The 26285-nt window shown below is 48.6% G+C and overlaps 1 protein-coding gene across 1 annotated transcript in view; it reads left to right on the forward strand.

The window, feature by feature from the left end:
* Window positions 1-21496: 21496 nt before the first annotated feature.
* The window catches only part of XPA (XPA, DNA damage recognition and repair factor), a 32754-nt gene continuing 27965 nt past the window's right edge, over window positions 21497-26285 (forward strand). The window contains exon 1 of the mRNA XM_088460058.1: window positions 21497-21760. Coding sequence (XP_088316184.1) covers window positions 21613-21760 — 148 coding nt within the window. The 5' untranslated portion in view covers window positions 21497-21612. The remainder of the gene's footprint in view (window positions 21761-26285) is intronic.

The following is a 26285-nucleotide window of genomic DNA, read 5'->3' on the forward strand; positions in this document are numbered from 1 at the left end:
CCCCATAAGCGAGTAACCACCTCACCTGACATCTCCGTGCGTCTGGTTGCAGTCCTGGTCGCAGCATTGCTGCTAGCAAGCTCAGCCGCGCCCTCCCGGAATCACCAGCCCAGTTACTGGTGTTTGGGCCCGGCGGAGGTAGATGGAGTCGCAGTATATGCATCTTAATTCAGATGCATAGTACTGCCAACCCAAAAACATAGAAATAAAATAAAACATAAAAAGCTTAGGTCTGCCTGAGCAGTCCCGTTACAAAGGTGCGTCTTGATCCTGCCGCACCAAACGAACAACTGAAGGCCTATGGCTAGGGGCGGGGTATATATGAAGAAAGACCTGAGGCATCCTGGGAGCTAAAGCTTGAACTGTTTGGTGCCTGGATCTCTACAACCATAATATTCCCCATGGCATCCCTGTGGATCCCTATGGACCCTGAAGAAAATTTTACTAAAAATTGTGTTGACTTCTAAATGAAAACTCTAGACATCACTGAAATGTTATAGGATCAAATACCCAAAATTCACTTGGCGGTGAATTCAAAGCACTGCCCAGATCAGAAGATCTGTGCGGGCTTTTGTGTTTAAAGGATTAAATAAAGGGGTAATTAAAAAACAAAAAAGTACATGGTCCCCTCCCCCCAAAAGTATAACCAGCCCCAGACCTCTGAGCCCGGTCTTGTATTGGAAAAACTGGTGTGGGGCCCCCCTATTTACCAGTAACCAACACCAAGCTGAAACAGCCGGAGGCTTACACTATAAGCAAGGAAACAGTATGGGGTCCCCCTGCCTTAATGAAAAACTAGCCACAAACTAGTCAGTCCAGGGATGGAAATCCTCAGGAAGTGAGTACCCCAAATATAAAATGGGGCCCTACTCCCGAGGATCATCTAACCCTGGGTTGAAAGCCAAGGACTCTTCCCCACACCCCTGGAAGCGTGGGTGCGGAAATAATGGTGTAAAAGATAGATTTACTATCGTATTCCACTGTAAAAAAATATTACAAAAGCCACAGGACACACACAGAATGTTGTAACATTTTATTACACTTCATATAAACTTTGTCCTTGGATGTGCTCAGTCCCCTTGTTCATGTAGAAGTCCAGGATCTTGGCAAAACAAAATTACACAAACACCCAAACATACGAACACAGATTACACTATGTAAAGTGCTACCTGACATCTGACAGTTCTCACGTGGGTCACTGCACTAGATAATTTTTGTATAGCAGCTGCATACGGGATTGCAGCTGTAATGGCAATAGCGTACAACTCTGAATCAGGCCTGTATACCCTTATATGCACCATAAACATTTTAAATATACACCATAAATAAAAAAAGACAAAACTTTTTTTTTGCAACAACATTTTTCATAATTATAAACAAAAACATTTGGATTAAGACACTTAGGGGTTAAAACGCCAGCAACGGATCGGCACCTTGCAACGGCAACTCGCGCCATTCCCATGGAACAGGATTGACCCCATACATTTTTTTAAATAAAAAATATTATTTACTTAACAATTAAAAAATTAAATAAATGGGGCTCTCAGTACTGCTCAATCAACCACTCCTAATTCTACAAATCTAGAAACCAGCACTACGGTGAGCATAAATAGATTCCAGGACCAAAGCACCTGGCAATTCCTGGGCCCAGTAGGGCCCTACACAAGATGACATTTGTCACATTTCAACATCCAGAAGTTTAACATACTAGAGAAACTACATATATTCAATTGGTAGCTTCAGCTACCAAACGGATCTGGCAGGAGAGCACTACTAAAGTCAATTTGTGCCGGGCATGCTTAGCAGCAGGCTGAGGTGCTTGGGGAGCCAACTGCTGCTTTGATCTTCTTGGCGCCTGGCCAGGCCCTGGATGGTGGCAGCCTGGCCAGGGCGGAGGGACTGCTGAACTGAGGTGAAGGGTTCTGTGGCAAGTGTTGATGCCACTTGTGGCCCAGGCTCTGATATCCTGGCCACAATCTCCCCAATTCCTTGGTACAGAAGAGCTGTACATACAAGTGGTGATGGCTTCTGTCAACACGATCTGGTTGTCATTTGGGCACACCAATAACTCCACAATCTTAAAGAGCTTCTGGAAGTTCCATTGGGAATCTTCATGCATCTCCAAGAGAAAGGGGTCATCGGCATAGAGGTGTGGCTCTGCGGGTGGTGCTGATGTTGGTGGAGATAGAGCCGCTACCTCCTTTGAATGAGTCCCAGTAAGGGCGGCCTTCTCATCTAAAAAAAACATTAGAAAGAGAAAATATAATTTAAGATAAACATTTCTAAGATTCTATTTCCACACCAAAAGCATTGCAGTTTTCCTTGATTAAACAAATTCCTTAGTTTTCTATGTTTAGAAATGTTTTAGCTTTATAACTGTTCTTGTAAATGTAGACATCTGTAAATTAGTCCTGAAAAATAAAACAGTATAACAGTGTATTTTTTTTTTTTTTAAAATGTGTATAACCTAACTAAAATGCAACTCGCATATGCTTCCCTGCCAACTATATTATACAGATCAGTATATGTTATTAGACAACAAGTCTTTGGTCACACTCATTATTGTGACCCCTTTGAATGTTGTCATTTTTATTATATGCAGTTTCATAATAACAGTTGACATTGCTCAGATGTTAGGGACTCAGGGGCCTATTCATCAACACTAAAATAATGATTGTAAAGGACATTTTCCTTAATGACTGTTTTTGTTAGTATTCATTAAACACACTTAACATAGGAGATATCACTGATATCTCCTGGTTAAGTCCATCTGCGTTAATTTCCACACTCCCCATACATTAGTATGGGGATGTAGAAATTAGGCTATTCATCAAATTCTGAAAATTATGTATTTTCGGAATTTGATGGTGTTACTATACACCACTCTCAGGTGGTATACAGCGGGATATACTTACCTGATTTCAGCATAAGCAGGTCCTCCTCGGCTCCCTCCGTTGCTCCCTGGTCTCTCCTCCGGCTCTGGCTGCTGCTCTGACACAGACTGCGTGTTCTCCCGGGAGGTCGTGGTCCGCGGCAGTAGCCTGTGACAGGCGGACAGGTAGGTGGGGGAGGGGAACAGAGGGGGAAGCTGGGGCGGGTGGACAGACACCACAAAATTACTGCAGCTGTAATCTGTGCTGCGCATGTGCAGCACGGATTACAGCTGTGGTGAGGAAGAGTAGATAGGGAAATGTATCTATTTTCTGAAAAGCGATCATCGCAAAAATTACAGCTTTTCGGAATAGATACTTATGGAGAGGAGGCATGATTAATTCCTTCGTTAATTACTGTAGGTAGAACTACATTCGAGTTCTAATCCTAATTACCTGCATCTATTTTTCAGTAATGATGAATAGGCCCCCCAGACATTTTTGTAAAGTATATTCCTTAAAATTAACTCTTACCGTGTTTATACTTCAGTCTTTGTTTTTACTATTGGTGACTTGGTGTTGACTTCAGCAGTGATCTCTTACCAGATTCGGTCTTTCACTGTTGTCCCTAATTGCCTTGGGCAGTTTTGCAGTCTCTCCATGACTAGTGTAACAAGGATGTCAAGTGCGGCCAAGAGAACACATCTACCATACACATGTTTCCCTGACAGTGTAGTGGATATATACAGGCAGGCACCCACAGTGCCACCCATGCCACTACCTATGTAAGAAGGAATCCTCTGTTAAAGAAAATAGTTGCTGCAGACCCCCACCCTTGGATGGTGCTAGAAAGTGAACATTATATGGTAAATCATTAATAAAAAATCTTCCACATCTGCTCAAAGTGTTAATTTTTTTTATTTTTTTTTTCACCAGGGGATATATCATCTATAAAAAAACATAATACTTTAGGAGAGATTTATGAAAATGTGCTCACAAGTAACTGGAGCAACTAATTTAAAATAGTTTTTTTTAAATGGTTACTTGTTACCTTTTATTTCTTCCAAAGGCAATTTTTTATATAGAGTATTTGTTTCTTTCACTTCACTGGACGAGTCTGTGGAAAACTTCTTCATTAAGCTATTCTGGGTTCCTGGTGTGAAAATATAAAATGTTTGAGTTCCAGGTACTCATCTTGTGCCTTCATGTTGGTTGTGTAGCAATGGTTTATTCTCCATTATTTCTTTTTGACACACATATACAAAGTTCATATTCTTGATATTGTCCTTTACCCAGTCAAACAGTTGTTTCCGAGTCATAATAAAAAGACGTTGTAGACGCGCCCTAACTGCCAGCCTCTTAACAATTCCACCAAGTCCATAACATGAATTCTTCCCACGAGATGTGGCATAGAAGTGCTGGAATCCCAAAATCAAATTGATGATATACCAAGTTAAAGAAAAATAAAAATTCTGTTTTTGTATTGGGCTGCACATCCACCTGAGAAATAATATATCTTAAGTACATTTTCTATGTGTTATTTTAGAAATTGAATGAGATGTTTTTGGAATGAATTGTGTTGCAGACAACTAAGTTTGTACATGATAATTTTCCTGCTTTGGCAAATGGGTGAATTGTGGCTTGGGCATTATTCCAGTGAAAACCTTGTACCTCATCTTGTAGAATGAAAGAATAATTTTCAGCAAAGTGACATATCACAATGATTTCTCCAATATCTATATCATCCTTAAGGTTTTTCAGATATGACGATTGCTGAATAGCAATGAAAGAATGGGTCTGTAGTTGAATTAACTTAGATACGAATAATCCAATGAAATCTTCAGAGGACTTGAAAAGTGTCTCAAGTATGCAGGTCTGTGATGTAATCCACTGCTTGAAGGTAACAATTTCAATAGCATTCTCTTCTAGTATATTTGTCAATCTGGTCCTCAACTGACCACATCCTGGGCATTCACCACATTCTTTGAAGAAACACTATTTTGGGTGGATTACATATTATATTTGCCAGATAGTGTTGGTAAGTGGATAGGTGAAAATCCTAGTCCTCCATTTGTTTATTTAATTTGCACCCTTCCATTAACAGTTTCACATTCTGATGTAAAGCACAAACACATACAGAATGTGTACCATTTGCTCCCACAAGAATACAGTGTTTAGGACACAGAGAGACAAGTTTGGAAAACCCCACTTTTATATCAGGATGTGATTGTTTGAAGTGGGCATACACTTCTGAAAGGTTATTCAAAATGAGTCTCTTTTGTATGTGTTCTTTGGTACCACCAATTCTTACTGTTACAAAGTCTTTCTCACCAGGCATAATTCTGCTGACATCATCACTGCAGTAGAAGTTCTTCACAGTCTCAGGAATAGCTGGGTCAAAGCTTCTACCTGATTTAGGATTTGGTGATGACAAAATGCCAGAATGTTGTACTAATTGCTTTGCTTTTATTATCATGAAGAAGTGTCAAAATAGTAACTTTCTCACAACTTTTTGTGGTCTCCTCAAATTTTTCTTTCACTTGTTGCAGTATGACGCCATCACAACATTGACTTATCAGACACAGGTTCCTCAGGTTTATGGAATATATCCTTTTTTACAGCTTTTCTTTTGCAATAGTTTTCTTCTTTCATTCCAAAGTCCATAGGGTTCACAGGGTGACCTTGGGGTATAGTTGGATCCTGGATCCTCGGGCACCACGGAGTTAAAGCTTTCAGCTGCTCCCAGGATGCACTTGGGTCCATCATCCTCTATACCCCGCCCCCGAGCCACAGGCACCTCAGTTGGTAAGCAGCCCAGGCCGGAGGAGGAGACGAAACAGAGAGAAGGAAGACTGGAACACACAGGAACCATACTCACAGAAATGGGAGACGGAAAACCGGTGACCAGTCACAGAGCCCACATGAAGCCAGGTGCGTCAGGGCGGGTGCCCTGTGGACCCTATGGATTTCGTAGAAACAGAGATAACAAAGGTAAGTTCTTACCATATCTCTTGTTTTCTACTTCAGGGTCCATAGGGGTCCACAGGGTGACCTTGGGGATGTCCCAAAGCAGTCCAACTAAGGGCGGGGACGCTCCTGTGCTGATAGGAGAACCCGGCGCCCAAAGGATGCATCCTGAGAGGCAAAGGTGTCAAACGCATAGAGCCTCAAAAAGGTCTGAATGGAAGACCAGGTGGCCGCCTTACACAGCTCAACAGCAGAGGCGCCACGGCTAGCAGCCTAAGAAGGGCCCACAGACCGAGTGGAATGAGCCTTAACAGAGGCTGGAACAGGTAAACCCTCCTGCATATAAGCCTCAATAATAACAGAACGAAGCCAATGGGCTAGAGTCTGTTTGTTGGCAGGCCAACCCCTCTTGTGAAAACCAAAGAGGACAAACAATGAATCAGACTTCCTCACTGAACTAGTCCTGTCCACATAAACCTGGAGTGCACGGACAACGTCTAAAGAAGCCTCCCCAGCCGAAAGATCAGCCGACTGAAAGGCTGGAACAACAATTTCCTGATTAATGTGGAACCTGGAAACCACCTTAGGCAGGAAATCAGGACGAGTGCGAAGCACCGCTCTGTCCTGATGAAAAACCAGAAAAGGGGAACGACAGGAAAGCGCCCCCAAATCCGAAACCCACCTGGCAGAAGCAATTGCCAAGAGGAAAACCATCTTAAAAGTTAGCCACTTGAGCTCCACTGACTCCAAGGGCTCAAAAGGAGGACCCTGTAAGGCCCGAAGAACCACCGCCAAATCCCACGGGGCCACAGGTGGCACAAAAGGAGGCTGGATTCTTAAAACACCCTGGAAAAAGGTGTGTACATCCGGCATAGCAGCAATCCTGCGCTGGAACACCGACACAGCAGACACGTGCACCTTCAGTGAGGAAAGACGTAATCCCAAATCCAAACCCGACTGAAGGAAAGCCAGAATACGCGAAACCCGGAACACCTGGGGATCATATCTTCTGGCCTCGCACCACTGAAAGTAAGTGTGCCACACTCTGTGGTAGATCCTCGCGGAAGCAGGCTTGCGGGCCCTCAGCATGGTGGTAATAATGGAGCTAGAAAAGCCCCGAGACCTCAGGACAGCTGTCTCAAGAGCCACGCCGTCAAAGATAGTCGACCCAGATCCGGGTGAAGACAGGGCCCCTGAGACAACAGGTCCCGTCGTTAAGGTAGGAGGTACGGAGCGTCGATGGACAGGCTCCGCAGATCGGAGTACCATGGCCTTCTGGGCCACGCTGGGGCCACCAGGATCAGTGTGCCTCCGTCCTGCTTGAACTTGCACAGGACCCGAGGCAGCAGAGATATCGGAGGAAACAAGTAAGCCAGGCGAAACAGCCATTTCACTGACAGCGCGTCTATCAGACTAGCGCCTGCGTCCCTTGTCCTTGACCCATACACGGGCAGCTTGTGATTGTGACGGGACGCCATCAGGTCCAGCTCTGGCAGCCCCCACTTGTCCACGAGTAGTTGGAATACCTGTGGATGAAGCGACCATTCCCCGGGATGCACGTCGTAACGGCTGAGGAAGTCTGCCTCCCAATTGAGGACTCCCGGGATGAAGACTGCCGAGAGAGCTGGAAGATAGCGCTCCGCCCAAGCCAGGACGTGGGACACCTCCAACATCGCAGCTCGACTGCTAGTCCCTCCCTGGTGATTGATGTACGCCACTGTGGTGGCGTTGTCTGACTGCACCTGAACAGCCCTTCCGTGAAGAGCGGTGCCGGACGACTGCAGGGCTCTGTACACTGCCCGCAGTTCCAGGATGTTGATGGGAAGAATCGCTTCCTCCGCCGACCAACGACCCTGAAGTGACAAGGAGCCTGTCACCGCCCCCCAACACCGGAGACTGGCATCTGTTGTGAGCAGAACCCATTCCGGGATCCAAAAGGGGCGCCCCTCGAGATGAGCCGTCTGTAGCCACCAGGCCAGGGACAGACGCACCTCCGAGGACAACACCAGCATCTGAGAGCGGATCCTTTGTGGCAATCCGTTCCATTCCAAAAGAATCAGCCTCTGCAGGGGCCTGGAATGGAACTGGGCAAACTCCACCATGTCGAATGCCGACACCATGGACACCAAAACTCTCAACGCTGAGTGCACCGACACTCTGCCCCTGCTCAGACAACTGTGAATCCGCAGCTGTAAGGAGGACACCTTCTCTGGAGTCAGAAAAATCCGTTGCTGACGAGAGTCCAGAAGGGCCCCCAAATGAACCATCCGCTGTGATGGGATGAGAGAGGACTTCTTCCAGTTGATCAACCACCCGTGCGCCTGTAGACAAGCGACCATCAGGTGGAGATGCTGGATCAGTACCTCCGGGGAGCTTGCCAGCAAGAGGAGGTCGTCTAGATACGGTAGCAACCGTATCCCCTGGCTCCGAAGGTGAGCCGCCATGACCGCCATCACCTTGGTAAATACCCTTGGTGCCGTGGAGAGGCCAAAGGGTAGAGCCTTGAATTGGTAGTGGTTGTGGAGAATAGCAAACCGCAAAAACCATTGGTGCGACGTTGCTATAGGCACATGGAGGTAGGCGTCCTGGATATCCAGGGAGACCATATAATCCCCCGGTTCCATCGCCAGAATGATGGAACGCAAAGTTTCCATCCTGAATTTGGGAACCCTGAGAAATCTGTTCAGGGACTTCAAATTGAGGATGGGGCGATGAGAGCCATTGGGTTTCTGCACCAGAAACAGCGTAGAGTAATACCCCATCCCATGTTGAGATTGTGGTACAGGTATAATGACCCCCGCTGTCAGCAAGGCCTCTATGGCTTCCTGAACCTGCAAGGCCTTGGTTTTGTCCTGAGAAGGACTCGTGCAAAAAAACTGGCAAGGCGGCCTGTGCCGAAAAGACAGGGCGTACCCCTGGGAGACCACTTCTCGCACCCAGGCATCCGTGGTGGTATTGTGCCAGCACTGGGCGAATTGAAGAAGTCGGCCTCCCACTCTGGGGTCCCCCAGAGGGAGGCCCATCCCATCATGCAGAAGGCTTATCTTCTTGCTTGGAAGAAGGGCGCCTAGCACTCCAGGCTTGCTTCTTTGGCTTTGAGGCGGTCTTGGTTGCGGACTGCCTTGGGAAGGACTGACCCTTTGCCTTGCCCTGAACCCTAAAGGAGCGAAAGGCTGAGCTCCGGACCTTAGCAGGTGTCATAGCTGAAGGGAGGAAGGCTGACTTGGATTTTGCCAGGGTATCCACTATTTTGTCCAGGTCCGGACCAAATAGTAACTCTCCATTAAAAGGTAAGGCCTCAAGCCTTTCTTTGAATCAGCCTCTGCTCTCCAAGACCTCAACCACAAGGATCTGTGAGCAGACACTGCTGCCGCTGAAACCCTAGAGGTCAGCAGGCTAGCATCCAAAGATGCTTCTCCAATGTAGGAAGCGGCATCTCTCATCTGTTCTAACAACGCCCTCTAGACATCCGGAGCATCATCCGTAAACGTATCCTCCAAGGCGTTGGACCAACCCTAAATGGTCTTGGCCACCCAGGAGATGGCCATGGACGGCCGGGCTACAGCCCCTGAGAGAGAATAAATAGACTTCAGACAAGTCTCCACCTTCCTGTCCGTAGGATCCTTCAGCGAGGATATAGACGGCAATGGCAAAGTAGCACTCCTGATGAGGCGTGTTACATGGGAATCTACCGCAGGCGGAGTTTCCCATTTCTTACAATGCGCCTCCGGAAACGGATAATTGGACGCCAACCGCTTCTGTGGCAGGAATCGCTTACTGGGCGTCTGCCAGGCCACCGCCATGTGATCCGTCAACTGATCAGACAAGGGGAACGCTGCAGAAGTAACCTTAGTTTTTTTAAAACTAGGATACCTCGACTTGGGAGCGGATGCCTCATCCTCAATCAGAAGAATGGCCCGCACCGCCCTAACCAGAGCCCGTATATTGATGGAAGACTTAGTGTCTACCTCCTGGACTGAGGCATCTGAGGCTGTCATCCTGCACCTCACCATCATCCGAGGACCCCTCAGAGTCCGAAAAATGCGCAGCCTGCGCCATAACTGTGCGTTTAGATGCCCTGGAGGGCACGTCACTGCGCAACATCGACTGAAAAGCCGAAGATGCTGCCGCCAAATCTTGGACAGTGTGGGAAAGCGCATCCACCCAGGGTGGAGGAGCTGCCACAGGAGCCTGAAACGGCACCACAGCCTGCTGCGCCACAGGGGTGGACTGTATATACATTGGCAACCCCGCATAGGGACCAACAGACTGAGACCCCGGGGGAGTCTGCAATAATTGTGGGACACCCGGGGAAAGGGGGATGGTAGGCTGGGGCAACGCCCTAGTAGGGACGGCAGTCGGGACTGACAGACAGTCCGCGATGGACACCATGGTGGCTTCTGCGACATAGGAGGTTTAGACGTACCAGGGATCGCCTGGCACCGTCCGCACAGGCCGTCCTGTGACAAATCCTCCCTATCCACTCCTGCAGAACAGCGCCTGCAGGAGACCAATACCGGAGCCACGGAGTGCTCAATCTCCTCCTCAGACATGACAGACTATATAATTAAATATACAGTTATGACATAGGAAGAAAACGCGTACTCACCAGTGTGCTGGACAACAGCCCACAATATGGTACTGTGTAGCACACAACTGTATGTGACGGACCTCACAAATACGTGATCTATATAAGTGAGGTCAGTAGAAACACCCTTCCCCCGCACACCTGTAGGGCTTGTAGGAGAAGTAAAGGGATAGGTATAGGCTGACAGTAAGTAGAAATTAGCACAGACAGGCAGCACTAGCAAAAGTCACATACCATGCAGGAAGATATACTCACTGCACCTTTGCACTACAATCAACCTGCCCAGAATCAGTGTCTGGGAGGGCTATAGTGCTGTGTACACTGTCCTTGATGGGGGAGAGGTACACAGGGGGACCGGTCCGCGTGCTCCCTGAGTGTATCTGCGCTGCCACAGAGAAAATGTCTGCTGGAGACCTCCCAGGAGGAGTGGCCGAGTATCTGCAGCTCAGCGACGCCAGACTACTAGCTGAAAGGCGCGCTGAGCTGAGGGGAGAAGCCGCTAGACAGGGAAGGCTTCCTCCCCTGGCTAGCATATTAACCCCCGGGTTGCCGGCATCCCACTTGCCGCTTATTCATCCTGGTGGTCTAGTGGTCTAGCGGGGTATGCCTCCACTGGAGGGGGAGCCCGCCGCCACCGCTAGCGCCCCCGGTCTGTCCCCTAGACCGGGGGCATGGGACTGCATTTAAAAGGAACCCGCGCACCGCCGCTAATCAGCGGTGCGCGACTTACCTTGCTCTCCCCGAAGTCTCCGGCAGCAGTCCCGGGGGAAACCAGAGTCCGGCTAGTACAGACTCTGGCTTCCCCTGCCGCGATCCCCAGTTCAGTGCTGGCGTCGCGGCGCCAGCAGGGAGAAGGAGCGGCAGCGTGGGCGTCTGTACAGACAGCCCATCGCTGCCGCTCTGGAGAAAAACTGTATTAAAAATAAATTTAACTAAGTTAAATAAAAATTAAAAGCTTTAGGGGGCTGCTCCTGCAGCCCACCCCGCAGGGTGACCCGACTCCGGCCGGGCACCATCTTAAACCGAGGTGCCTGTGGCTCGGGGGCGAGGTATAGAGGAGGATGGACCCAAGTGCATCCTGGGAGCAGCTGAAAGCTTTAACTCCGTGGTGCCCGAGGATCCAGCTATACCCCAAGGTCACCCTGTGGACCCCTATGATCCCTGAAGTAGAAGGTGGTGTGTGTGTCATGGGGACACGCCCCATTTTTCAGTGGCCACGCCCATTTTTTTTTACACATAGGGGGGTTTTGGGGGGTGTTCCATTTTCAAATTTGCCCTGGGCTCCAAATACCCTAGTTACGCCACTGCTTTTCTTCAATGTCTTTGTTGGAAATCTCTGGCTCTGTTGTATTCATACTTTCATTTTTCTCAAGTAAATCTTAACATTGGTTTTTTCTGATTTAAATACTTAATTATTATGGGTAACAGCTGGCTGAACACAGATCATTTTAAGAGTGTTCCAGATAATGCCCACTTGCTAGTTGGACACAAACATAATTTTAAAGAATGGCCCAGAAGATGATAAAGGGTTGTTCCATGCTAAATCATCACAAAGAAAGTAACTTTTCAACCCGACCTACTGAGATTTTCGTGAAATTTGGTAGGATGGTAGACTGCATAAAGTAATTTTCTTATGTAAACATTTTAGCCCTCAGTGATACACTGTGTTCATTCTACAGGGTTGCAAACATGTCAAAATATGTAATATTTATGCTTGCAAGGTCAACTAAAACGAATCATAACTTTGCTTCTAATACCCCTTTTACACCAAATAACCCAGGTTATTGCCAGGTCGAGGCTCTGTGTGAACGGCTCCCAAAAAAATAACCTGGGTCGATTTACCAGGCAATCTTATTCGGGTTGAGAGCAGGGTTGAAAACGGGTTGTTCCCGAGTCATGAGGCAGTGTAAACGGGTGCTACCCTGCTTATTTGACCCGGCTAGCTCTGATTGGAGCTTCTGGGGCACTGGCAGCTGATTTAATTTGTCAGTGCCCTGCATAGAGAGACTCAAATGAAGCCATCGCTTGCCTGTCTAACCTCCTGCACCACAGCAGCCTGACCAGCAGCCACAAAAGCAGGCAGGCACACAGCCTGCCAAAGCCAGAACTGCAGCTTGCACCACAGCCTGACCAGCAGCCACAAACGCAGGCTGATACACAGCCTGCCACAGCCAGAACAGCAACCTGTAGCAATGCTGGAAACAGTCCCCACCCCTCTCTTTTGCTGCCTTTTGTGACCATCTTTGTCAGACCTTAAAGCAGACCATTTTTAATGACTTCTATAGAGAAAAGCAGGGATTACCAGGGTTCAGTGTAAACAGGGCAAACCCAGGAATAACCCAGGTCGAGTTGCAGTGTAAACGGGTTCTGAAGCCGAGTTCAACCCGGGATTGACCAGTGTTCAAATTCCAGGGTCGGACCCGGGATTTTGGTGTAAAAGGGGTATAATTGTGGTAGAACTTTCATGTTGGTCTTGTTTTGAAGCTAAGGGACCATAGTTTTCATAAAAAAAAATTAATGTTTAAATATTGACTTTTACATTTCAAGGTCACATGATGTGAACATTGACCTTGAATATCTAAAAAAACATATTTTATTATGTTTTTGTACATAAAGTATGCTATACACTTAAATACAATCTCTCTTTGGTATACATTTAATTTTGGGAAGCCTTTGGGAATGGGAGCAAAAAAAATATTAGCAGTTGAGCCCTTCTTGCACTTACCATGCAACTGGCAAGTTCAGACTTGTCTTGTAGTGTCTCACTCTCTGGGCCTGATTCAGAGGCGCTCGCAAAAAGCGAGCGCTCGCTCTGAATCAGGGCAGGCGTTTGGTTTTTAAGTTGCGGCCTCCTGGCCGCTCACATAGCTGTGGGTTACCACCCACAGCTTATGCGAGCGGCCATGATGATGGTCGCGATGGTCAAGACCATCGCGACCATCAGGCTTGCAACGAGACCCTTGTGGTAGGGTCTCGTGGCCGCAAGCCCCAGAGAGCTTTCGGCTCTAACAGAGCCAGAAGCTCTCTCACTGACATCACTGGTGATGTCAGTGAGGCCGCCCACAAACAGCAGGCGTTCGCTTGGGAACGCCTCCGTTTGTGAAGCCAACCCCCCCGGCCACGTCTACAAAAGGGGTCGAGATGTCGATCAACATCGACAGCCGCCCCTTTTGTAGTGAGTCCCGGAGCGATCGCTTTTTGCGCTCGCTCCGGGGCTCACGCACACGCAGTGCGCACACCGCGTGTGCGCACTGGCCCACCATCGACCCGGTTGCGAGCGCTTGCGACTGGGTCTGAATCAGGCCCTCTGTATTTTAGAATTTGGCCATCTGTGTTTTTTCATCGATGGCAACATCGGTGATAACTATCAATGGTACAATATCAAACTATGGTGAACCTTTGATGGCCACCACTGCCGATTGTCTGGCAAGCCGCGGGCTAATAAAAAAAAATTAGTTATGGTAGACTTACCTAGATAACTCCTTTTCTTCGAGGTCCATAGGGTCTTCAGGGATACCATGGGGAATACTATAGTTGGAGACCAGGCACCAAACAGTTAAAGCTTCAGCTCCAGGGCTAGATGATCCTCGGGAGTAGGCCCCATTTTATATTTGGGGTACTCACTTCCTGAGGATTTCCATCTCTGGGCTGACAAGTTTGGGGCTAGTTTTTCATAAAGGCAGGGGGACCCCACGCTGTTTCCTTGGTTATAGTGTAAGCAAGGAAACACCAGTAACCAGCTTGGTGCTGGTTACTGGTAAATAGTGGGGCCCCACACCGGTTTTTCCTTTACAAGACCGTGCTTAGAGATCTGGGGCTGGTTATACTTTTGGGGGGGACCCATGCACTTTTTTTTTTAATCCTTTAAACACAAAAGCCCGCACAGATCTACTGATCTGGGCAGTGCTTTTAATTCACCGCCAAGTGAATTTGGTTATTTTATCCTAAAACATTTCAGTGATGTCTAGCATTTTAATTTAGAAGTCAACACAATTTTTAGTAATTTTTTCTTCTTCAGGGTCCATAGGGATACACAGGGATGCCATGGGGAATATTATGGTTGGAGAGATCCAGGCACAAAACAGTTAAAGCTTCAGCTCCCAGGATGCCACGGGTCCTCCTCCATATATAGACCGTCCCCTAGCCATACGATAGTTTAGTTAACAAGCCTCAAGGCAGGAGAAGGAAAGAGGAGAAGGAAGAGCAATCGTACACCAGAAACACTCACACAAAATGTGGGAATCTGTGACCAAAAGAAAAAACATTACCCATGCAACCAGGTGCATGAGGGTGGGTGTCCTGTGGACCTCGAAGAAAAGGAGTTAACAAGTTAAGTCTACCATAACTCTAATTTTCTTCTACAGGGTCCATAGGGATTCACTGGGATACCATGAGGATGTCCTAAAGCAGTTTACCTAGGGTGTGGGACACTCCTGAGCAGAAAGGAGAACTCGTCGCACAAAGGAAGCATCCTGAGAGGCAAAAGTATCAGAGGCATAAAACCTAAGAAAAGTGTGGCCAGAAGACCACGTGGCTGCCTTGTACAATTGTTCAGCAGAGGCACCACGACTAAATGCCCACGAACGCCCTACAGACCGAGTAGAATGTGCTGTCACCGTGCTTGGGACAGGGAGATCAGCCTGTGTGTACACCTGAGAGATAGTCATCCGTAGCAATCTCACCAGAGTCTGCTTATTAGTTAGCCATCCTCGTTTGTGAAAACCATATAAAAAAAAATAAAAAAAGGAGGAGTATCTGATTTTCAACAGGGTTTCTTATAGATAGAGAGCACAAACTACATCCAGGGACGCTTCACCTACAGAAATATCTGGAGCCTGAAAAGCTGGAATTACAATTTATTCATTTACATAAAAACGGGACATTTCCTTAGGAAGGTAACCCTCTCTTGTAGGAAGAACAGCTTTATCCTGTTTAAAAAATGGAGAGCGACAAGAAAGCTCTGCCAAATCAGAGACTCTGCGAGCAGAAGAGACAGCGAGAAGAAAAAGTGTCTTCACTGTCAACCACTTCAAGTCTAGAGGTTCAAATGGAGGAGTTTGTAGCCCCTTAAGAACCAAAGACAAATCCCACGGTGCTACCGGTGGAACAAAAGGAGACTGAACTTGCAGAACTCCTTTGAAAAAAAATTCTAACATCTGGTAATGAGGCAATCTTCCTCTGGAACCAGACTGACAGTGCAGAAACCTGCACTCTCAAAGTAGCGGAGACCATGGTCTAAACCTGCCTGGAGAAAAGCCAGTATCCTGGAAATCCTAAACATCTTAGTAACATACTTTCTGTGGGAACACCATTGACCAAAAGAATGCCAAACTCTGTAATATATGTTGAAGCCGGATGATTGGCTGAGAACAAATCGACACCATCTTACGTCGTCAGCACGAAACCATTTAGTACGATGCTATATTAGATTATTAGCGTCGTGCGACTGTTTTGCATCTCGCATATTGTTAAAAGTCCTACCGTAACCTATGCGCACATTAAATAATACATAGAAAATATACAAGCCGCACAATGCACAGTTGCGCTGTACATCGAAGCACAGATAAGCATAAAACACATAGACGCACAGCGCATACTAGCGACTTTACACAATAATCTCACTCTCACACATGCAATCTCTTATAAAAAGGTTCCCAAGCATTAAGCTTAATATTAGAGGTTTTATTCGTAATCAATTATGTTGTGAAATTAATGTATTTGATATCTAAGGTTTAGTACATGGTAGACAAGTCATGTTTGGTACCATTCTGAATCACTGTTTATTTGCAGATCTCCGGTTCTATCAGCAAGGAGATCGCATCATACGTCTCCAAGTTATGAATTGTATGAAATTAGTGGTTAGAATGTAAAATCTGTATGTAGTGTCATTTACTAGTTTAAACCAGTTCTTCGGCGGGAAAGATACACGAACAGCCTTTGGAGGGCTGAACTATCACTGTACAAACTAACTTATGACCTGCATCGTACCAGAAGAACCAAGAACAAAAACCAATAGAATTATGTCAGCTCATTTCTATTGTATTGTCTACTCTCTGAAAGATATATATACTAGCGCTCTCGGTCCTATAGTCAGACATCTTCTTCTTTCTTTCTTTGACAGAGGCTTCACGTTTGATGTCGGGAAATCTGGATCCAGAGCGCTAGCGTATGTATCAGCTGTACCTTTGTATTTAATTGTCTTTTGCGCTAATTGTGTTAGATCAAATGGTGTAACTTTCTTTTATTGCAATAAGAACTTTTGGGCTTTGGAACGACAATATAAGTCTGGAAAACAATTATTTCTGTTTAGCGATTTAAGGGTATTAACATATATGCGGGTAGAGGCAGACTTCCGTGCCCTAAGCATAATTTGAATTACAGAATTGGAAAAACCTTTTGCTCTTAGGATGAAAGATTCAAGAGTCACGCTGTCAAAGCCAGAGGAGGTAAGTCCGGATGCCGGCAGGGACCCTGCGTTAGCAGATCCTGCCACTGAGGAAGAGGATACGGACTGTCTACAGATTCTGTAGGTCGGTGAACCAATGTCTGGGCCAAGACGGAGCCACCAGAATAACTGTTCCGCCTTCCTGCTTGAATTTCCTGAGAACTCTTGGGAGGAGGGAGATCGGAGGAAAGAGATATGCCAGCTTGAAGTACCATCTTAATTCCAGTCCGTCCACGAAGGTTGCTGATGGGACAAAGGGCCTGATTCAGAGCCGAACGCTCTGACCAGAGCGCTCGCTTTGAATCAGGGCCCTCCTCCCTCAACTTGGAGCGGCCTCATGGACGCTTGCATAGCTGTGGGTTACCACCCACAGCTATAGCGAGCGTCCATGATGATGGTCGCGAAGGTCAAGACCATCGCGACCATCGGGCTTGCGACGAGACCCTGCGGTAGGGTCTCGGTGACCGCAAGCCCTGGAGTGATTTTGGCTCTATCAGAGCCAAAATCACTCCCACTGACATCACTACTGATGTCAGTGGGGCCGGACTCAGACGGTAGGCGTTCCCATGGGAACGCCTCCGTCTGGCAGTAACGTCCCGGAACGCCCACCAAAGGGGACGTGCTGTCACTCACCATCGACAGCACGCCCCCTTTGGTGCGAGACCCATAACGACGGCTTGGCCGTCGTTATTCGGGTCTCGCGCATGCGCACGACGGAGCTCCCTCCGTCGTGCGCATGTGCAATTCGGCACCATCGACCCGCTTGCGAGCGTCCTGCGCTCGCGAGCGGGTCAGAATCAGCCCCAAAGTGTATTCATTCTGTTAGCAATGCAGGTCCTGGGATCAATGGTATCCACCTTTGATATGGTAGGGTATGCTCAGTTCCATTCCAGGTCTCTGCAAAAATTGATTCTCTCCAGGTGGAATGGACAGTATCATCAAATAAAGTCCCAGAGGATCCTTCTTACTCCAGAGGTTCGTCACTCTCCTGTGGTGGCTGAGGATCATCTGCACAAAGGGCGCCCATTCTGGATTCCAAATTGGGTGCTGCTCACCACAGACACCAGTCTTCGCAGATGGGGAGCAGTGACAGGTCGTCACACCTTGCAGGGAAGGTGGACAAATCAGGAAAGTCATCTGCCAATAAACATTCTGGAACTGCGAGCAGTATACAAAGCACTTGTCAGGGCACAGGACCTACTCCAGGGGAAGCCAGTCCATATCCAGTTTGACAATGTGACAACAGTGGCCTACCTCAATCATCAAGGAGGCACAAGAAGTTACGCAGCCATGCAAGAAGTGACAAGGGTTCTTGACCATCGTGACCATCAACCTGGTCGGTCGCTAAAGCTGTGGGTGTTAACCCACAGCTTAGCTAGCGACCAGGAGGCCGCACTTGAAAAGTCAAGCGGTCGCCCTCATTCAGAGCGAGCGCTCGCTTCTTGCGACCGCCTCTGAATGAGGGCCAGTGTCAATACAGCAGCTAGCAGTTACATACAATGCATATGTAATAAAATTACAATCGACTCTAAATCAACTACACAAACACAAAGGAATGGTAGGATATAGCACTATATACCTTAACCAAGGGAGAGGTATACAGGGAGACTGACCCAAACCTCCTGAGACCAACAGCTTCAGGGAGCACTGAGCGTGGACCATGAGCGTCTCATGTACACATGGAGGGTAGGCGGAGCAACTCAGATGCGCGAAACCCTTCGTAGGGACTGTGTCTGGGTCGGACCTGCAGGGGGAGCACCTACCTCCCCTAAGCTGCGTTAACCAGCCGGGTACGCTGGCCTTGTAAAAATCCCAAAAATCAGATGGCCCCCCCAGAAAAGAAAGCAAGTCTCCCGCTCTGAATCACGTCATCATGGCCCCGCCCCCAGCTTCACAATGCCGGTAATCTCGGCAGTGTGCAGCAGAGGCGATACAAAATTACGCAATTGTGTGGTCAAGCCCACTGCTCCTAATGCCGGGTAATATCCCCAGCCATGCCCCCTTCTATGCCGACCTGGCTGCCCCCACCCGAAGGCAAGCACGTCTTGTATCACTAGTTCTCAATGCAGATGCTGCAGCCTGAGTGGTGCAAACCATTGATGGTTCACCACAGATTGTTATTGTGCCATCGATGGTTATCACTGATGGCACCACCGATGGAATACCACAGATGGACATCCCTAGAACACAGAGAAAGACACTACGGGGTATATTTACTAAAGTGAGAGTTTTTAGAAGTGGAGATGTTGCCCATAGCAACCAATCAGACTTTACTTAACATTTAACTAGCACCTTCTAGAAGATAATAGGTAGAATCTGATAGACAACTAGTGTTCACTCTAGCTCCGGCGGCAGGCAGGGCGCTGGAGCTAGAGAGGGTAAACTTATGCGCGCGCCGGAGGCGCGCGTGCGCCTGAAAAGGGGGCGTGTCTATAAGACGCGTCCCCTTTTCGTCATACTTGGGGGCGTGCCCGGCGCTTACGGACATGCCGGGCAGCCCCCAAGCGCTGCAGAAAGGGAGAATAGATGCCGGGCGCATGCGCCCGGCGTCTATTCTCCGGCGGTGACCGGTACACCGCATGTTTCTCCACCCGCGGGACACTGCGTCCCGCGGGTGAGAACGGCACCCGCAGGCTGTAAGGGCAGGGCGCTCTTTGCCCTCCTCCTGGAGGGCAGGGTGCTTTTAGCCCTCCAGAAGGAGGGCAGGGCGCCGCGCCCTGCTAAAACAGCCTAGCGGGAACGCTAGACAACATCTCCGCAACTTAAAAACTCTCTCCATAAATTTACCCCTATAAGACAAGTCTGAACTTATCAGTTGCATGGCAAGTGCACAAAGGGTTCAACTGCCGTACTTAATATTTTTTTTACTTCTGTTTCCAAAGGCTTCCCTAAATGAAACTTATACCAAAGAGAGATTGAATTTAAGTGTATAACATCCTTTATGTACAAAAAATTTAAACATTCCTTTTTTTAAACATTCAAGGAAACGTCAGTCAATATTTAAATATAAAACTATTTTTTATGAAAATGATGGTTCCTTAGCTACAAAACAAGACCAACATGAAAGATCTACCACAATTAGAAGCAAAGTTATGATTCGTTTTAAATGACCTTGCAAGCAAAAGTTTTACATTTTTTGTCATGTTTGCAACCCTGTTGCATGATAGTGTATCACTGAGGGCTAAAATTTAACATATGAAAGTTACTTTATGTCACCACTTGTCTACCATTCTACCAAATTTCATGAAAATCTGAGTCGGTCTGTTTGGAGGCTGTGATGATTTGGTGTGGAATGACCCTAAACATAATTTTAAAGTGTCCCAGCTAATGCCCACTTGCTGGATGGACACAAATAATGGGCCGTATTCGATTAGCGGCGAAAAGCCCTAATCTGCGAAAGTTTTGCGGATGACGTCATTTCGCCAGGCAGAAACTTTCCGGCATATTCAATTGCAAAGACCTTTCGCGTACGCGGAAAGTCAATGCAATGTAATAGGCGAAAAAGTATCGCCTATGAATACCCGGCGGAAAAAAGTGCAGAATTGCGGTTTTGGGGTGCAAAGGTGTGGAAACCACTCTGCATCCTTTTGACAGACCCCCAAAGGATAACTGCATCAAAAAAACTCCAAAAAAAAAAAAGAGGAACATCCCTAAAAAGCACTTTGAAAATGTTGGTGAAAAAGTACAAAGTTGGAATACAAACTTAAACACTAGCGAAATAAGCATTTAGGGGATCTGCAAGTATGGGGGAGGTGTTTTTTGACTGCAGGTGCGTTTTTAATACTTCACTTTTGCGTTTTTTAACCATGCTTGCACCCATTTCATTGTTCCCCAAATTTGCTGGAACTAATATTCACTCCAAAAAACTGCTAAATGCTATTCTTCACCACTTATGCAAAGACGCTATATAGAGGCAATTGAAAGCAGTACCCCAAATAGCTCCAGGGGGACAAATCGGGGACATCTATACACATCTCCAATGTTAGTGCATCTGTTGTGGGGTGTCAGAGTGATTTCCCCCAGCACTTTTTGCCTGTTTGAGTTTCACCAGGATGCGTTTTCGTGTCCTTTGGAATTGAAAATGGCTAATAGCAGGGGGCGCGCACGAAGTTTCCATGGCTAAAACACGCGAAGTCGGCGAAAAGTGCGGCATACGAAAATGTATTGCGGGTGCGAAACTAATTGAATACAGCCCATAGGCTTTAATAGCAGACAACATACTGCACACTTGTTAAACACAAATATAGTTTTTACGTGTGACCCAGATACTGCACACATGCTACTGGGACAGATACTCCTTAGGAGCGGCTCAGATACTGCAGTTGCTGGCTGGACAGATTATAATACAGAGCCAACTCAGATACTGCCCCATTTACTTCCTTCCCTCCCCCCTACTTGCTGGCTCCACAGAAGGACCAGTAAGGAACATGAGGCCAGTGAGCTGGATGGAGTGAAGACCTCTCTAACCATACACCAGTGGCTACTGTTCCACCACTTCCATCCCGCCGGGCGCCCCCCTTTTATACTGGGGGAGGGATCCGCTCTGCCCTCCAGCCTCCAGCCTGACACCGCCCGGTCTTGTGACGCAGCTAATAAGTCGCGCTGCGCTGACGTTTCCATATACGTCAGCGCAGCGCGCCTTACGGCCGTGTCCGGTAACCGGTCACAGTACCGGCCCGGGGGCAGGGGATCTATGCCAGGTGGGCCGCCCGACAAAAACAACGCTGGGCGGACACTACAGTATGGACCCTGAGCCAGTGACGGAGCCTCCTGAGGAGAAAGAAAAGACATTACCAGCTGCTGTTAGGGCTAAGATAGAACGAAATAGACAAAGGGCACTGATGCTAAGACAGGCCCGGCTTGCCAGCAGACCTTACCCCACTGGTGAAGGTAATTATAATGTGACACAATACATTCTCATAATCAAACACAGGATTTATATATCAATTTGAAGAAAGAAAGTTGGTTGTTTAATGGTACAGTGCTAATTATATACTAATGCAGTAAAACTGTGGCAATAAACAGTACACGGTGTCTAAAGCTGGTTATCCCATCGTGATACAGCCCATATCAGCCATCTGGCCTTGTATTGTGGTATGTATGGCCAGAAAACCACCGTGATGCATAATGGTGATCATCATATCATCTAGTCTAGTAAGTAATTCTAGTCAGAAGGTATTAGGCATAGCTGATGGCTACTATTGGCCCTCGCATCCGCATTAACAGCTCCCAATAATACATGGAGGCCACACAGACCCATCTTGTCTGGATAGGTATTGTTTGGCCAACTATAGGAGAGCTAGAGAAGGTACTATGGGCAAAATTTACTAAGCGCTGGGCTCTAAACCCTGGTGGTTTGACGGAAGGTTCTATTCTGTTCTAAACCCTGGCGGTTTTACAGCGGTTTCTAAATAACAGCCCTGTTCTATTCTAAAATGTGTTTTGACTGTGGTTTGGCAGCGGTTTTGCTATCTGCAGATTTACTAAGGCCAAAATCGCAGTCAAAACACATTTTAGAATAGAATAGAAAAGGGCTGTCATTTAGAAACCGCTGCAAAACCGCCACCAAACCCCTGGGGTTTAGAACAAAATAGAACCCGCCGTCAAACCGCCGGGGTTTAGAACCCGCAGCTTAGTAAATTAGGCCCTATATCTCATGGCAGGTCTCTAGTTAGTAGATGAGTAGATATGATTGGAGGGTCCCACAACTGAGAGAGACCTAAGTAAACTGTCTGGATTTGCCAAAACACACCTGGACAATCCAAAATAAGAGAATGCTACTTGGACTGATTCAATCAAGTTACAGTTTTTGATAAAACACAATTTCTACTTCAGGGTCCATAGGGTATCCACAGGATACCTTGGGTATAGGTGTGACGTCAGTCGCAGGGCACCAAAGAGTTAAGCTTTCAGCCTCCCAGGATGCACTAGGTCCCCCTCCTATACCCCGCCCCCGGGCCAAGGCACCTCAGTTTAGTTTGGTGCCCGGCCTGAGTCGGGTGCACCTGTTGGAGTGGGGGCTAGAAGAGCCCCTGAAGCTTTTTCTTCATGCAGCTGTGGCTGCACATCTGGATGAACAGCATGGACAGTCAGTCCTGACGTCCATGCTGTCTTCCCTACACCCCGCCGGTACCAGAACGCCGGTACTGATCCGGGGATGCTGGTGGGCGTCTGGGGTCACAGCTAGCGGTGACCCCAGATGCTTCGGACCATGGCCGGATTCAAGGGGGACAGAGGTAAGCAGCGGGGTCCCGCGGTGGGTCCCCGCTGATCACATGGTCCTAAGTCCCCAGGCAGGGGGCTCCCTGGGGACTGGCTGCAGCGTGGAGCCAGGCGACCAACCTGCGCTTCCACTACCCCCTGGGACAGCGGACCGCAGCAGAGCGGTAGCCTTCCCTGTCTCACAGCCGGCGCCTCCCCCGCTGCACACAGCCCTCTCTGCACTGTGTTGACTGGTCCTGTGTCAGCGCTCCTCCCCCAGGCCAGCTTCTCTCTGCTCCTCGGCGGCCATCTTCTCTGCAACGCATGGTGAACGCTGCTGGAAGTCTGGAAGGAAGCATCGTGGTCTGGGTCCCCCCGCATACCTCTCCTCCGCTGTGGCTCAGGTCTGTGTATGCAGCGCTGTGTCCTACCAGGCCCTGTGTCTGTGTAGTTGAGTGATCAGCGCTGTTAGTGCAGGAATTGTTATTTCTCTGCATTGTATGTGACTGTGCTAGCGCTGCCTGTAACTTTTCTTCTCTAAACTGTCAGCTTTATTACTGTCCCTGTTCTTTCTGCTAAAGCCCTTGCGGTGCTGCAGGGTGGTCTCTCGCCTATTTAATACTTAATTGGTGAGAGAGGTCACATACGTGGTGCCGTCATGTCTGAAAGTGATTTTCCCCTCCGGCTACAGTGTACCACGTGCAAAGTACCGTTAGCGGAGGGGGAGGGTAGCGCGGAGGGCCTTTGCCGGCAGTGTTTGTCCATGGCGCAGCCTATTACGGTTACAGCACCGGTACAGGAGCCGCCCTGGGCTTGTTTCGCTCAGGCGTTAACAGCTTTAGTGGGCCAGTTAGCTCCGCAGCCCGCGTTTACTCCGATGGGTTTGTCCCAGCAGTCTGTGGTGTCGTCACCCATGCAGTGGTTCCCACGACAATTGGTGGTACCCCACAGTCTCCCTATTTCCCCGCTCCCGGGTTCTCAGGAGCCAGCGTGGGTTAACTCCCTGACGAGTTCTGTACAGCACTTGTCGGATGTGTTGCAAGGGGAGTCTGTGATGCGGCCTCATAAAAGGCCGGTGGCGTCTCTGTCCGCTCCTTATGAGGATGACGAAGGGACGTCTGATGATGGGGAGATTCTGGATCCTTACGATCAGGAACCTCTCCATACTAAGGACGCTGATGCTAAGTCCAAAGTATATATTCCTGGACTTATTCGGGTGGTCCGCACAGCCTTGGTGATTGAGGACGAAGTTCCCCCAGCGGCTAAATCTAAGTATGCCTTTTTCAAAGATGTGAAGGGCGATGCCACAGTCTTTCCTCTTTCGGGTCAGTTGGTGGACCATTTAGAGGAGGCGTGGAAACAACCTGGCAAAAGATACCAACCGCAGAGACGCCTGGCGGTGGCTTATCCGTTCGCGGATAATTATTTTGCTAAGTGGGAATCCCCTCCACAGGTGGATTCTCACGTGACCCGTCTTGTCCGTAGTGCCACATTGCCGATGCCATCCCAGTCCTCCCTTAAGGATGCTACGGACCGCAAGGTAGAAATCTGCCTGAAGTCCGCTTATTCCCTTGCAGGGGGGGCAGCACGGCCGGCTATGGCCATTTGCTGGGTTGCCAGAGCGATGGAGCGCTGGGCGGATTCATTAGAGGCTTCTTTTGAATCCGACTGTCCGGCCGAACAGGCGGAGTTGATTGGCAATCTCCGTGATTCGGCCACCTACATCAACGAGGCGGCTCTAGACATTAGTACTCTGGTGTCTAGAATTTCTTCAGCAGCGGTAGCTGCTCGTCGCACCTTGTGGCTGCGATCCTGGAAGGCGGATGCAGATTCCAAGAAAGGTCTGGAAGCGTTGCCGTTTACCGGAGAAGTTCTCTTCGGTCCGGATCTGGATAAGATTGTGGCCACGCTGGCGGCAGCCAAATCTGCTTGTCTCCCGTCGGCCGCTGCTCCTTCTGGTTCTGGACCATCGTCCTTTCGGTCATCTAGGGCCCAGGGCAGGCCCAAACCACAGTCGTTTCCTCGACAGGCTGGCCCTAAGAAATCGGTCAAGCCCCGGAAACAGGCATGGAGTACCAGACGTCCGGCCCCCAAGCCAGATGACAAGCCTGCGGCCTGACGGTCCGGGTCTCCCCTTGGGGGATCCCAGGGTGGGAGGCCGCCTGCTGCAGTTCTCCCGGTGTTGGTCGTTCACTACGACAGACACTTGGGTTCTGGAGGTGGTCTCCCACGGGTACGCCCTCTCCTTCCGGCACAGACCCCCGGCTCGATTCTTCACCACGGGTCTACCATCAGACCGGAACAAGGCTACGGAGCTGCGGAAGGTATTGCACACTATGCTCCAGGCGGGAGTTATAGTGCCTGTTCCATTCTCCCAGAGGGGCCAGGGTTTCTATTCAAATCTATTTTTGGTACAGAAACCCAATGGGTCATATCGTCCGATTCTCAACCTCAAAGCACTCAACAAGTCTTTGCGGGTCCCGAAGTTTCGGATGGAGACCCTACGGTCCATCATTCTGGCGCTGGAACCTGGGGACTACATGGTGTCATTGGACATACAGGACGCTTACCTGCATGTCCCTATTCTTTTGCGCCATCAAGAGTTCCTTCGGTTTGCAATCCGCAGCGACCACTTCCAGTTTCGGGCGTTACCTTTTGGCCTGGCGACAGCACCACGTGTTTTCACCAAGGTGATGGCGGTCATGGCGGCTTCTCTGCGGCTGCAAGGAGTCCGCATGTTGCCGTACTTGGACGACCTGTTATTGGTGGCAGGATCTCCAGAGCTCCTGTTACACCACTTGGACCTGACCATTGCACTGCTGCAATGGCACGGCTGGCTAATCAACTGGCAGAAGTCCACTCTAATCCCATCTCGGAGGATTCTGCATCTTGGAGCCTTATTGGACTCGGGACAGCAAAGGATCTTCGTGACGGAGGACAAGATCTCTGCTTTACAGTCAAGGGTGCGCAGTTGTCTGCACAGCCGCCGGGTGTCCTTACACTCGGCGATGAGGTTACTGGGCTCCATGGTGTCGGTGTTTGACATGGTGGAATACGCCCAGTTTCACTCCAGACCTCTGCAGCACCTGATCCTGTCCAAGTGGAACGGGCTGCCTCAGTCTCTGAAGTTCCAGACGATTGTGCTCACCCCGGAGGTTCGCCTGTCCCTTGCGTGGTGGTTAAAGACGACCCACCTCAACAAGGGACGTCCGTT

Source organism: Taudactylus pleione, unplaced genomic scaffold (assembly GCF_031769625.1).
Source record: "Taudactylus pleione unplaced genomic scaffold, aTauple2 ptg000967l, whole genome shotgun sequence".
In the NCBI taxonomy this organism is placed as follows: domain Eukaryota; kingdom Metazoa; phylum Chordata; class Amphibia; order Anura; family Myobatrachidae; genus Taudactylus; species Taudactylus pleione.